This window comes from Bufo gargarizans, chromosome 5 (assembly GCF_014858855.1).
Source record: "Bufo gargarizans isolate SCDJY-AF-19 chromosome 5, ASM1485885v1, whole genome shotgun sequence".
In the NCBI taxonomy this organism is placed as follows: domain Eukaryota; kingdom Metazoa; phylum Chordata; class Amphibia; order Anura; family Bufonidae; genus Bufo; species Bufo gargarizans.
Genome location: NC_058084.1, coordinates 341,905,242 through 341,919,112, shown reverse-complemented (window position 1 = coordinate 341,919,112; position 13,871 = coordinate 341,905,242). Strand labels below are relative to the sequence as shown.

Below are 13,871 nucleotides of genomic sequence, written 5' to 3'. Positions count from 1 at the left end.
CACTGCGCCTGCGCGGGATTTGGGATGCCGGCGAGAGGAGGATCGGGGTGTTTGCCGCAGAGCGCGGCACTGAGGAGGGGGGTGTTGAGCACTTAGCCGCGCCTCTGGGAGGCGATTTAGATGAACTTGGAGGCGTTATTAGTTTTCAAACTTAGCCGGGCACGGCACTTCAGAGGGGCGTTCCTGGGCACCATGGAGAAAGAATAACGCCCCTCTGGGCTCCTTACAGCTTCATTTACATATCATAAGAATCGATTTTTTGAAGAAATGACAAGACTCACAATCAAAAGAACAAGACAGATGGAAAACAGGTACTCTGTTAAACATGGATTCATGAAAAAAAAAAATTGGGGGTAAATTGCTAGTGACAGATTCCCTTTAAGGCTACTTTCACACTTGCGTTCAGAGCGGATCCGTCTGGTGTCTGCACAGACGGATCCGCACCTATAATGCAAACGCTTAGATCCGTTCAGAACGGATCCGTTTGCATTAACATGAACAAAAAAAAAAAAACTTTTTTTTTTTTTGTTCATGATAGTGCAAACGGATCCGTTTTGACTTTACATTGAAAGTCAATGGGGGACGGATCCGTTTGAAAATTGAGCCATACTGTGTCAACTTCAAACGGATCCGTCCCCATTGACTTACATTGTAAGTCTGGACGGATCCGTTTGCCTCCGCACGGCCAGGCGGACACCCGAACGCTGCAAGCAGCGTTCAGGTGTCCGCCTGCTGAGTGGAGCGGAGGACAGACGGAGCCATACTGATGCATTCTGAGCGGATCCGCATCCACTCAGAATGCATTAGGGCTGGACGGATCCGTTCGGTGCCGCTTGTGAGAGCCTTCAAACGGAACTCACAAGCGGAGACCCGAACGCAAGTGTGAAAGTAGCCTAACATGGCACCCCAAATAAGGAGACCTGCAGGCTGCAGCAGATATCCCATGTGACAGGTCACCCCCAGGAAACCCCTAACAGTTTCTGTAGGTCATGTATAAATTTATTTAATGGGGGTATGGCATGGGAGGAGCAAAGTCAGGAAGTGGGAGGGGCCATGGTGGGTAGTGGGCGGGGTTAAGGGGCCCAATTCAGATTTTTGCTATGGGGCCCAGTGATTCCTATGTACGCCTCTGCAGGTGAATGTAGAGAGATGAGTGCTTCCACAATGGAAGTGCTTGTTTCCCACGGCCATGCTGCCGCCGCCCCCAGCTGGTCTCCGGGGCCTAATTGGCGGTGCCGCCCTGTAAAAGCAGCACAGGGATCAATAAAATAAAAAAATCGGACTGCTGGTCCCTGTTTTACACAGCACGATCTGCTGCCGCCAAACATTAATTTTTGTGACTGCATGAATGATCTATTACCCGATGAACAAGCAGGTAGCTTGTTCATCGGCTAATCGGCGGCACCTTTACACCGCCAGATAATCGCTAACGAGTGTTCCTATGAATGCTTATTACCGATTATCTGCGAGATTCTCAGCCCGTGTAAAGGGTCCTTAAGAAATGTATGCTTATTGTACAGTTACCAAGTACTACAAGCAAGGATGCTTAGGTAGGAAGCCATGTTTCAGGCTGCCGTCAACGGGAGGTTGAGCGAAGTGCCGGCGCATGCGCACTTCGCTCAGTGAAGCCGAACGGAGAAGTCCGCACGGGTGCATCAGGCACAGGCCTGTGCGCACGCGCGGGATGTTAGAGAAGAAGGAGGGGGGAGTGAGGGAGAGCCGGAGGAGTAGCAAATGATTCTGAGGCGGTGCTGATGACAGCAAAGAAGGAGCTGGGCACCTTACCGAGATGAATGACAGGTTAGATAAAACGTTTTTTACACTAAATGAGCCTACAGATTTAGCTTATAAGACCACATTAGGAATCACAAGGGCTCCATGCACATAACCATATTTTTGAATGTGGGGGTCAAAAACTGGTGACAGAATCCCTTTAAAGTTTTGGAATGGCCCAGCCAGAGCCCAGACCTGAATCCGATCTGTGGGGTGATCTGAAGAGGGCTGTGCACAGGAGATGCCCTCGCAATCTGACAGATTTGGAGTGTTTTTGCAAAGAAGAGTGGGCAAATCTTGCCAAGTCAAAATGTGCCATGCTGATAGACTCATACCCATAAAGACTGAGTGCTGTAATAAAATCAAAAGGTGCTTCAACAAAGTATTAGTTTAAGGGAGTGCACACTTATGCAACCATATTATTTTTATATATTTTTTCTTCCCTCTACCTAAAAGATTTCAGTTTGTTTTTCAATTGAGTTGTACAGTTCATAGGTCACATTAAAGGTGGAAAAAGTTCTGAAATGATTTATCTTTGTCCCATTTTTTTACAGCTCAGAAACCTGACATTTTAACAGGGGTGTGTAGACTTTTTATATCCACTGTATGTCCAGTCTGCTATCCCACAAAAAAATATAACCTGTCCTATTCTTGTCCATTGTGCAGACAAGAATAGACATTGGAAAATGTGCGATGCTCACAGCTAGTATCCGTGTTTTGCTGATTCGCGATTTGCATACCCAGGGGGCCAGGTGAGGCAATCGCCTCAGGCAGCGCCTCAGGCAGCACCAGGTAGGGGCAAGCGGGGTGGTAGCCAAAGGGCCATGGGCTGAAGGGAAGGAGTTAAGAAAATTGTCATTGGGGAGGGGGTTTCAGTTTTTGTCTCAGGCAACAGAAAGGCTAGGCCATGAGCACGCCGCAATGGATACAGTCATGTGAATGTTAGGATCCTGGAATTTAATATGGAAGGATCCGCATGGGATTTTGATCATGACCAGGTCATTAGGTGAGGTTTTGGCGGGAAATTTTCCCGCCGAAAGTGGTGGTCAGTGTGGCTAAATTTAGCCAGTGTTGCTGAGGGGAGGTCAAGGGTTGAGGATTGGCTAGTTAGGGCACCTATAGGGGAAGGTTGCTGGGCAGATTAATTGTTGATGCCCAGCAACAGTTAGGGCATTGGCTGTTGATTTGTGGGGTTGGGGTCTATCTGTGTATATATTGCGGTGGCTGTCAGTGATACAGCTGTCAGCCAAAACCGCAAGATTAGAGCTGCACCCGCCCGCCCAATTTTGCTATGTTGTCACAACCGCTTTATTAGAAGGAGGGGTAAAGTGAAAAAAAAAATGCGTATCGGATGCGGACCAAAACTACGTTCGTGTACATGAGCCCTAAAGGAGCAAAGAGGGACCTGGGTCAAAAGTAGGGACGATTCCTCCAAAAAAAGGGACACTTGGGAGCTGGGATACACCTAGCCTTTCTGCTGCCTGAGGCCAAACCTGAAACAGACAATTTCTTAACCTAACCCCTTCCTTTGGCTGCTCCCCATCTTGCCCCTCACCTGGCCTTATTGGTGGTGCACCCCTGCTTGGGAGGTCTGGACACCTGTGGTTGTGAAGTTGTTATGGTGACTGATACATTATTAAGGGGCTCCTGTTATAATTAGATACGTCAGGGAATGTATTCATTGTGATCTCCTGACGTACCCTATATTACAAGTTATGAAGGATGATAAACTAGAGCACTGCACGCTTCGTCGAGTAACACAATTATTCTAAATGACCCTTCTACTCCAGGCTCAGCCCTGTGATTTATGAGCATCATTATCTTTTGCTCCCAGTGACAGCTCGCAGCGATTGTAGCCGCCAAGATGGCGCTGCAGCTCCAGTGCTGGAGACAGAGCCGTGATGGACTGTTCGGCCTCTAGTGGTTCTCACGGCTCAGTGCTCATTCCAAACAGGAGCAGTAGCGGCGCTGTTAGCAGAGCAGGAGCTTGTGACTGGGAGCAGTGCGGGGCTGAGGGAGCAGAACGCTGGGACTGGAGACACAATCCGTCTGCTAGAGGGAGACCGAGCCGCTGTGGAGATCCGGTGTTACTGCGGAGAGCCGGGGACGCCCGGGACCTGCGCCCCCCGCACTGCAGTCTGGGGATAACTTGGCTGAGTGGCGTTGGGGAGGGGGGGAAAACACTGAAGATGAATCGAAGTTTTAGCAAGTCCCAGACTCTGCGCTATGTGGCGAGCAGCGCCGTGGAGGTGAAGAGCAAGGTGAGGCTTGGTGTGCACCCCGGCCAGGTCCTCTCCGCACCCCTCCCGGTGCCATGTATTGTCCTGCTAATGAATGGAGCCCTGCACACAGGCTGCGGCACGGGAGCCCCGGGAGCATCCAGCTCTTTTGTTTCTTGTCTGGCGCTCACTTGGGGAATGTGAAGAATTCCCCCTCTGGAGGGCTGGGGACCTCGTGTAGGACCCATGGCCAGTGTGGGCATCCCGGGCATTGGCACCTGGGCACCAGCTGCATGCCCTGTGTGGAGAGATCCTATGTTGTAGGTGTCTGTTTTATGTTGTTTTTAACTCTTTGCTGTTGTTTTGCTGCAGTCTTTGATGCCTATAAGGTTTGTGTTGTGTATACAGAAGAATGGCGAGGATACTCCAGCTGGCTACATCCATTGGCATATGCCAAGGCCTTAAAGGGGTTCTTCACCTTGTCCTAGTTGAAGGGTTTGATCAGAACCTCAAAATCCGCTATGACTGATGTGCCAAGGGAGATGCAGAAAGGACCCTGTCATGGGTATCAATGAATATTATGGAAGCTCCCGTGACATGGTCGTTTCATTCTGAGATGGTGGGTTGTAGGGGGTGTAGTTCTCTGGGAATGCCTGGCGTGCACATGCTGTGGTCTAGACTAGGGAGGTATGCTATAGGCTGGCAGCTGAGAGCACTTGGAAGGACACTGGTGAGCTTGGCTTGGAGAAGGCCTCCCTTCGGGCTAGGGCCTCTCTACCAGCTCATGTAGAACCTCAGATTGTTGGGCACCTTCTGTATGTCGCTCTTACACCCAGTATGTGGGTTCAGCTACCTCCGCGACTGTAAAACAGTTTAATGCGAGCTTGCCGCCGATCATAAAGTGGGATTTTGTGGAGAACAAGCCTCCTTCCACACCTCGGTGAGTCAGGACAGGTTCAGTGTATACTCATCACTTAAGCTTTCATCTCCTGTCCTGTTTCAACTTGCAGCTGGAGCTCGGAGCAGTTTTCTAGGCTCTTGCTTTTCTTTATTGGTAAGGCAGAGTGATGTTTCCCATCATTAAATCAGTGTGCGTGATAGGACAGGCGTGACATCATGCATAACAAATCGTACTAAGCGTGATGTGTCTTCCTGTCATGGATAGCCAAAGCCTTTCCAGTTCAAAACCGGAAGCATCACCCTCTTCTCTTTACCCATGGCCATATCAAGAGGGATCCATTCCTGGGCACTAAAGTGCGCTGTCATTTCCGTGTCCTCGCAGTGTGTGTGGCGGTAGAGAAGGATGGTTACTGTGGCAAATAGCAAGAGATGTCCTAAGTAGTGTTGAGCGAACTTGTGTTTTAAGTTTGGCGTCTAAAGTTCGGGTTATCGAAGTATCCCGTTATGGATTCTGCTACCGCGGACCATAACGGAATTTAGAATCCATAACGGGATACTTCGATGACCTGAACTTTAGACGCCGAACTTAAAACACAAGTTCGCTCAACAGTAGCCCCAAGGTGACTCGAGTAAAAAATCTGCCACCCGCCACTCTGATGGCTCGTAGACATCCTGCAAGTGACTGCAGCAGCTAACCACTGTCCGCTGATTGGTTGCGGTAGTCAGCATGCAGGTCGTCGCAGCATAATCCCTGCAGGATAGCAAGAGAGGCCGGTGGAAGAACTGGGGTGGAAAATGTTCCCGGTAATACTTTTTATTATTTTAGGTCATCCTGTGCTATTTGCCACCATGTCCACTTTAGATCAATGTGGCCAACATTTTTTGGTATTTATGAAATGTTTATTATATAACGCCAACATATTCCATAGCAATGTACAGAAATTGTTGATATGTCTTTATGACTTTCCTGGATGTTGTTCCGCAAGTTCCCTACTTTGACACTTCCACTGTTTTTCACAGTAATTTATTTTTCTACCTACAATTTTATCTTACTCAGAAGTCCACCTAGGCCTTTAAAGGAGGTTTTCCTGGAATTCTGGTTTTAGTTATGCCCCATAGCATGTACAACCTGGTCCTGCTGCTCTGGTCCGACACCCTGGCTCCCATTCGCCAGCTCCAGTCCACAGCCTGTCTGCTTCTGAGGTGTGGACCTGGTCACATGCACAGCTAAAGTCAATGACTGGCCTCAGTGGTGTTGTGTCCCCAAAGGGCGCGTGTCCCAGCAGTGACATGCTGCTTGGGGATGCATCACTGATGTAGCTACACAAGTGACCGTGTCTGTACCCCAGACCAGAAGTAGACTAGCTGAGGACTGTAAGGCCCCTTGCAGACGAGCGTGTCTGGATGCGTTGCGTCTGCGATCAGGGAAAATCGTGCGAGTGCATACGCAATTTCAGTCAGTTTTGACTGCGATTGGGCTGCGTTGCTTAGTTTTTTCCGCGCAAGAGCAATGTGTTTTGCACGCGCGTGAGAAAAAACTGATTGTGGTACCCAGATCCGAACACAGACTTCTTCACTGAAGTTCGGGTTTGGGTTAGGTGTTCTGTAGATTTTATTATTTCCCCTTATAACATGGTTATAAGAGAAAATAATAGCATTCTTAATACAGAATGCTTAGTAAAATAGGGCTTGAGGGGTTAAAAAATAAAAAAATGTAACTCACGTCATCCGCTTGTTCGCACAGCCTGCATCTTTTTCTTTCAGGACCTGCCAAAGGACCTTTGACGTAATCTTCTATCTTCATTCAGCAGGACCTGCGCTGACGTCACCACGCTCACTACTTGTTGAGCGCAATTACGTCATCAAAGGTCCTTTGGCAGGTCCTGAAATAAGATGATGATGGCTGCGCGAACAAGCGGATGACGTGAGTTTATTTTTATTTTTTAACCCCTCATGCCACATTTTAGTAAGCATTCTGTATTAAGAATGCTATTATTTTCCCTAATAACCATGTTATAATGGAAAATAATACAGTAAATTGACTTTAATGGGCACCGGGGTTGCTCATCCGTATCATCTCCTAGCAACCATGCGCACTTGCGGATGCTTGCGATTTTCCAGCATCCCTATTCATTTCTATGGGGCCTGCGTTGCATGAAAAACGCAGAATAGAAAACATGCTGTGATTTTCACTAGGGGTGCACCGAAATTTCGGCGGCCGAAAATGCACCTAATCTGTTTCTGCCGATATTTTTACATATCGGCCGGAAATAGCGGGGAGGAGCTGGGGGCCGGTGCGTTCACTGTGCTCCGGCCCCCAGCTCCAGTAGTTATAAAATGTTGTACAATTATTAAGCATTCTATTCACGAGGCCCCCCTCTGCAGTATTACATTCAATACAGCCACTTCCTACTCACAGGGCTGTGCTGGCCGGCCGGGCAGAGGAGCGGCAGCATCACGACTGACGTCACATGCCTGCGCCGCCTCCTTCATTCAGAAAGTAGGCCGGGCACATGACGTCAGTCGTGACGCTGCCGCTCCTCTGCCCGGCCGGCCAGCACAGCCCTGTGAGTAGGAAGTGGCTGTATTGAATGTAATACTGCAGAGGGGGCCTCGTGAATAGAATGCTTAATAATTGTACAACATTTTATAACTACTGGAGCTGGGGGCCGGAGCACAGTGAACGCACCGGCCCCCAGCTCCTCCTCCCAGTCCATCCCCGCTATTTTCTATTAATTGTACAATTGGGGGGGGGGGGGGGGGGTCTGTGGATGGCACTGTTATGGGGTGGGTGGGGGTCTGTGGATGGCACTGTTATGGGGTGGGTGGGGGTCTGTGGATGGCACTGTTATGGGGTGGGTGGGGGTCTGTGGATGGCACTGTTATGGGGTGGGTGGGGGTCTGTGGATGGCACTGTTATGGGGTGGGTGGGGGTCTGTGGATGGCACTGTTATGAGGTGGGGGGGTCTGTGGATGGCACTGTTATGGGGTGGGGGGTCTTTTAAAAGTATTTGGGCAAAACGGCAGTTTCGGTCAAGGGGTATCCTGAATTTTCGGTTTCGGTTTCGGACCAGAATTTTCATTTCGGTGCACCCCTAATTTTCACACAATGCACAAGTTATGCGTGAAAATCAACGCTCATCTGAACAGCCCCATTGAAATGAATGGGTCTGGATTCTGTGCGGGTGCTATGCGTTCACCTCACGCATTGCACCCGCACGGAATTCTCGCCCCTGTGAAAGGGGCCTAACCCTGGTTTCACACCTAGGCGTTTTTCAAACGCGCGTTTCTATGCGCGTTTTTGTCGCGCGTTTTTATGCACGTTTTTTTTTTTAATAGTGAACGCGCGTTTGGGTGATTGACAGCAGTGTTGTCCAAAGAGTCTATGGCCCAAACGCGCGTCAAACGCGCCAAAAAAAGCTCCTGTACTTGTTTGAGCGTCGGGCGTTTTACAGCGCGATCGTACGCGCTGTAAAACGCCCAGGTGAGAACCATTCCCATAGGGAATCGTTGGTTTCTCCGTGTTGAGCGTTTTACAGCGCGTAGGAACGCGCTGTAAAACGCTCAGGTCTGAACTTAGGCTAAGGCTATCTGCACAAGTTGCAGATTACATGCTTTTTTTTTTTTTCCGCTTGGAGTTTTGTGCGTAAAAATTTTTGGGGCGTATATTCTCCTTGCGCACATTAATTTGCTGTGCGAATTATCAGATCTGCAAGTATGTCAGTTGTTTGTGCGATTTTTTTTTTTTTTTATATATTTTTTTTTAATGCAATTTCACCCGTTCACAATGGAAAATCCGCATCAAAAACTGCAAATAACCCAAGCTGTTTTTGGTGTGGATTTTGTGCAGAAACCTGCATGATAAATTCTGTTTCACAAACTGCATCCCTGTGCAGGTAGCCAAAGATGGTTAAATGGGAGCCATGGAGCAGGTGAGCGCGACTCCTACACAGCATCCGGCATGAATAAAACTGGAAGAATTCCTGGAAAAGCCCTTTAGGCTAGGTTCAAAGGCGAGGATTCGGCCACGAAAAAAAAAAATTGATTTCAGTAGCGACTCAACCTGCTAAACCATACAGCAGTTTTTTCCCTCCCACTTCCGGTTTTAAAAATTCCACTGAAAATGCCCAGGAATAAAAATTCTCACTGAAACTGCACCAAAAAGTGTGTTAAAAAACTCATGGAAAAAAACCTAATGCAGATTCCACATAATTTATTTTTTATTTTTTTTTCATCTCAGAAAATATCTCTTGTGAACCTAGATGTGGTATAGAATTGCAAAAACATGGTTCTTCCAAAAATTATGTCGCACGTGTCCACAGGTCGTACGTGTGGTATCGCTGCTTAGCTCCATTTACTTCAGTGCAGCTGAGCTGTAATACCAGGCCCAAGCCATAAATGCAGAACATCTCAATTTTTTCCTCTTTGATTGTATTTTGTCTCATAGTACAATTAAGGCCTCATGCACACGACCGTATTTTGTTTCCGTGTCCGATCTGTTTTTTTTGCGGATAGGATGTGGACCCATTAATTTCAATGGGTCCGCAAAAAACGCGGATTTGTCCGCATCAGTATGTCCTATTTTTTTCTAGTTTGCGGACAAGGATAGGCATTATTACAATGGATCCGCAAAAAAACGGATGCCATACGGAACGTCATCTTATGTCTGGCTGTAAGACAACTGGCTGGAGCAGGAGCCTCTCCCCTTTCTGCAGTAGGACAACATCATTGTTAAGCCGCTCCCCGCCACTAAATCACTCTCCTTAGGTTTAGTAGATCCATTTCTCTATAATGTTCTCAGTTGGCTATGATTTCTTTGGTTATATCATTTTTGCTGGGTCCTCTCGGCTTTTGTTGCATTGTTTATAGGTTTTTTTTTATGAGTTGTCACTTTACTTGTATTCTGCCTCCTCTATTTTATAGCCCTGCGGATTATGCTAGCAATATGATGGATTATTCGTTTATTTGTGGGTGATGATCACGTCTATGGCAAATCTTTTAACCTCCGTTTCTATGTGCGCGCAAATGGCTGTTGTCAAATACTTCCCAGCTACGTTTGCCCGCTGGCTGTTATTTCTGGCCAAGACATAATGGGGCGTATTTAGTAGTTTTTGTGCTAGTTGTGTTTTTTTATTTTTTTTACAGCAGTTGCGTTGAAATGAATGGTGTTTGAGTTGAATGTCATTTACCAATAGAGAATTTTTTGGGCAGAGTGTTATAAAAATACTCTGGTCATTTGCTAACAGAAAACTGGCATAAAAAAAGGCGCAAGACCCTGTTTTTTAACGCCCGCAAATGATATTTTGTCTCGCACAGCATTTTTGCACCATCCTTGCCAGTTGGGAGTGGTGGGGGCCATCAACCCTGGCATATTCTCATACATTTACGTCAGGTTTAGACGTAAAAGATGCTGAAAAGCTACCCCACTCATGGATGCAGATGCACGCTGATTTACCGCATGGAAATCTGTTGCAGAAAACCTGCAGCCATGTGTGGCAGTGCCCACAGACTGCTATGGCATCCTGCTGTGCTGATTTATGCATTTTGGTTTCATACGCAGAAGCCATATGATGAACATATTCTCCCCTAAAGGAATATCGTCTAGGGCCAAATACCATCACATGACGGCACTGTATAACGCCCCATGCGTGGCCCATTACTGAGCTGCGGGTTCTCTCTGCACTTCAGGCCTTACCGTTACACTGTTCTGCCAATTCTCACTTGTATTGCTTCTAAATGGATTATTTACCACGTTCTGTATGTTTTTCCTCTCCTCCTGAGGTGATTTAGAAGTCATATCCTACGTTCTTAAAGGGGTTCTCGGGGAATTAAGAAAATGAAAATACTTAAATATTACTTCATTATTAATATATTCCCAAATACCTTACATTCGTTATAATGGCTTGTTTTGTCTAGGGAGCAATCATTAGGAGAAACAAAATGGCTGCTGTCCTATCAGTACACACACAATCTGTCCTAATCACAAAGCAGGACAAGTTATGTCACAACACTGAGCTAAAGAGCTGCCTCATCCTCCTCGTTAGGGATTATGATCCCAAATACAGATAAGATCTTTTGCTGAATCTCTGTAGGAACGGAATTCATGAGCAGATGTGGCTAATAAGCAGCAGCACTTGTGTGCAGTCTCCATTACCACAGGCTGGCCTGTGGGTCCTCTCTGTACTTCATGTCTCCTGATGAACTTCATTCCTACAGAGATTCAGCTGAAGATCTTCTCATCTGTATTCAGGATCATAATCCCTGACAGTCAGAACAGAGAGGAGGATAAGGCACCTTTCTCTGTGTTGTGAAGTAACTTGTCCCCCTGTGTGTTTAGGACAGGTTTTATGTGTACTAACAGGACGGTGGCCATTTTGTTTCTCTTAATCATTGCTCCCTAGACAAATCGAGACATTATAACTAATGAAAGGTATTTTGGAGTATATTTATAATAAAGTAATATTTACGTATTTTCATTTCTTAATTCCCGGAGAACCCCTTTTAAGGTCTCTTTTACACAAACTATACGGATTAGGTCCGGATACGTTCAGGGTGTGTTCAGTGAAACTAGCACCACTTTGCAAGCAAGTTCAGTCAGTTTTGTCTGCGATTGCGTTCAGTTTTTTTCCCCGCGGGTGCAATGCTTTTTTATGCTTTTTTTACGCACGTGGTAAAAAACGGAAGGTTTACAAACAACATCTCTTAGCAACCATCAGTGAAAAACACATTGCATCCGCACTTGCTTTCAGATGCAATAAGTTCTTCACGCAGCCCCATTTGCTTCTATGGGGCCAGGGCTTTGTGAAAAACACAGAATATAGAACATGCTGCGATTTTACACGCAACGCACAAGTGGTGTGTGAAAAACACCGCTCATGTACACAGACCCATTGAAATGAATGGGTCAGGATTCAGTGCGGGTGCAATGGGTTCATGTCACGCATTGCACCCGCGTGGAAAACTTGCTTGTGTGAAAGGGGCCTAATCGCGCAGAGAAGCCGGTTGAATACAATCATTTTTCTCTTAAAGGAACCCTCTAAACTATCCCCACATGTGGTATTTACTGGAGCTGGCGGAGGGACAGCACAAGGCCTGGAGGTTGCCCATCCCTAACCTGGAGAGTCTTATTGTATTCTGCATAGTGTAAACACGCTCCATATTGTTCCATTTACAGCTTATCCAGCAGGTTCACATTTACTAACGTCTGCCAAACCTTGTGCATTGTCCGTGCAGTAACACTATTTGCCATCCCCCAAACCTCCAGACTTCTGTCTTCCATTGCATGCTGGGACTTCTAGTTTTGCCAACACCTTGTGGATGTGTCCTGCTGACATCAGTTTCTTGATTAGCCTTTCAGAAAACATGGCAGATTGTTTAGCCCATGGTATTCTCGTTTGGTGAATTGGTGCTATAAAGATGATCATGATTATTGCTGGGCCCCATGCACATGACCGTATTTTCTGTCTGCATACAAGTCGCATTTTTTGTGGCTCAGATGCCATTCTAGTGGAGCTGCAAAAAATGACAGTGCAACATGTGCTGTCCTCATCTGTGCGTGCGTTCTACGGTCCCACATGTCCTTAGTAGTGGTTATTTGTAGTTTGTTAGTTAAAGGTTATCCCTTGAATGATTTTCATATCAAAAGAAATGAGAAGCTTTAACCAATTCAAGACTTTTTTTTTCTCCCCCGTTCAATAGTTATGCATATAATTTCTGCGCCTTTTTTTGTTTTAATTTTTTATACCAGGTAAAATATTATAATAAAAAAAAAAATATTAATAGCACAAAGGGCAACTAAAATAAAAATTACGTCCCCTTTCTGTAACGGACATGCATGGGCCAAAAGCTGCCGTGTGAAGTGCGGTGGTGGGTTTTAATTTTTTATTTTTTTTTTACTTTGCCTTTTTTATTTTTCATTTTTACAATTTCTGCTCCCCCTCATAAGCTCTTGTAAGACATTTGGGGGCATTTAAATTCACATTAAATTGCCAATTATTGATATTTTGGTCCCACTAACCAGGTAATACAGCCCCCAGAGAAGTTGCACAAGGCTGTTCAACCTCACTGCAGAGCTGATCTGGGTCTGCTAAGACCCAGCGGCTTGTGCAGACCTCGGTGATCGCTTGATGGTTAGAACCGGAACAGGAAGCAGCATTCAGCTAGCAGTTATCTCAGATGTGTGACCAGCTTTAAAGGCTATGTACACCTTTGGGGGCAAAAAATGTTTTATGATTGCATTTTGGACTAAAAATGTTTTCAATTAGTATTAAACATATTTACAAATTTGTTCTGTCACAAAGGATTAAAGGGATTCTGTCACCTCCCCTCAGCCAAAAAACGATTTAAAAGCAGCCATGCAGCACAGCTTACCTGGATTAGGCTGTGCTCTTTTATCTTGAAATCCGTCCAGCAGTTACTTCAAAAAACGACTTTGATCAATGAGGAAATGCGTCCTGAAGGTGCCCAGAGGGGCGTTTTTTTCTTCCTAGTGAGCCCAGTACCGCCCCTCTTTCAGTGCCCAGCCCGCCTTCCTTGTACTTTCTAACCGCCGCCTCCAGCCTGCCACAGCCTCTCCTGCCTCTCCTCCCCCTCCCTCACGCCGAACGAAGTCTCGCACAGGCGCAGTACCCACTGAGGGCTGCGCCTGTGCGATCATCAGGAGACTGAGGGTAGCAGCTTCATCCTCGTCACTGGGCATGCGCTGAGCCCAGTGACGTCCGATGCTCGCTCTTCCCTGCTGACTGAGGAAAGAGCTAACATCGGACGTCACTGGGCTCGGCGCATGCCCAGTGACGAAGATGAAGCTGCCGCCCTCAGTCTCCTGCTGATCGCACAGGCGCAGCCCTCAGTGGGTACTGCGCCTGTGCGAGACTTCGTTCGGCGTGAGGGAGGGGGAGGAGAGGGAGGGGAGGCTGGGGGCGGCGGTTAGAAAATACAAGGAAGGCGGGCTGGGCACTGAAAGAGGGGCGGTACTGGGCT

General features: G+C 47.0%; 1 protein-coding gene across 1 annotated transcript in view; it reads left to right on the top strand.

Annotated features, from left to right (window-relative positions):
• Positions 1 to 3,728: 3,728 nt before the first annotated feature.
• PARD6G (par-6 family cell polarity regulator gamma) overlaps positions 3,729 to 13,871 on the top strand; it is a 96,267-nt gene continuing 86,124 nt past the window's right edge. The window contains exon 1 of the mRNA XM_044293548.1: positions 3,729 to 4,034. Within this exon, the coding sequence (XP_044149483.1) occupies positions 3,963 to 4,034 (72 nt within the window). The 5' untranslated portion in view covers positions 3,729 to 3,962. The remainder of the gene's footprint in view (positions 4,035 to 13,871) is intronic.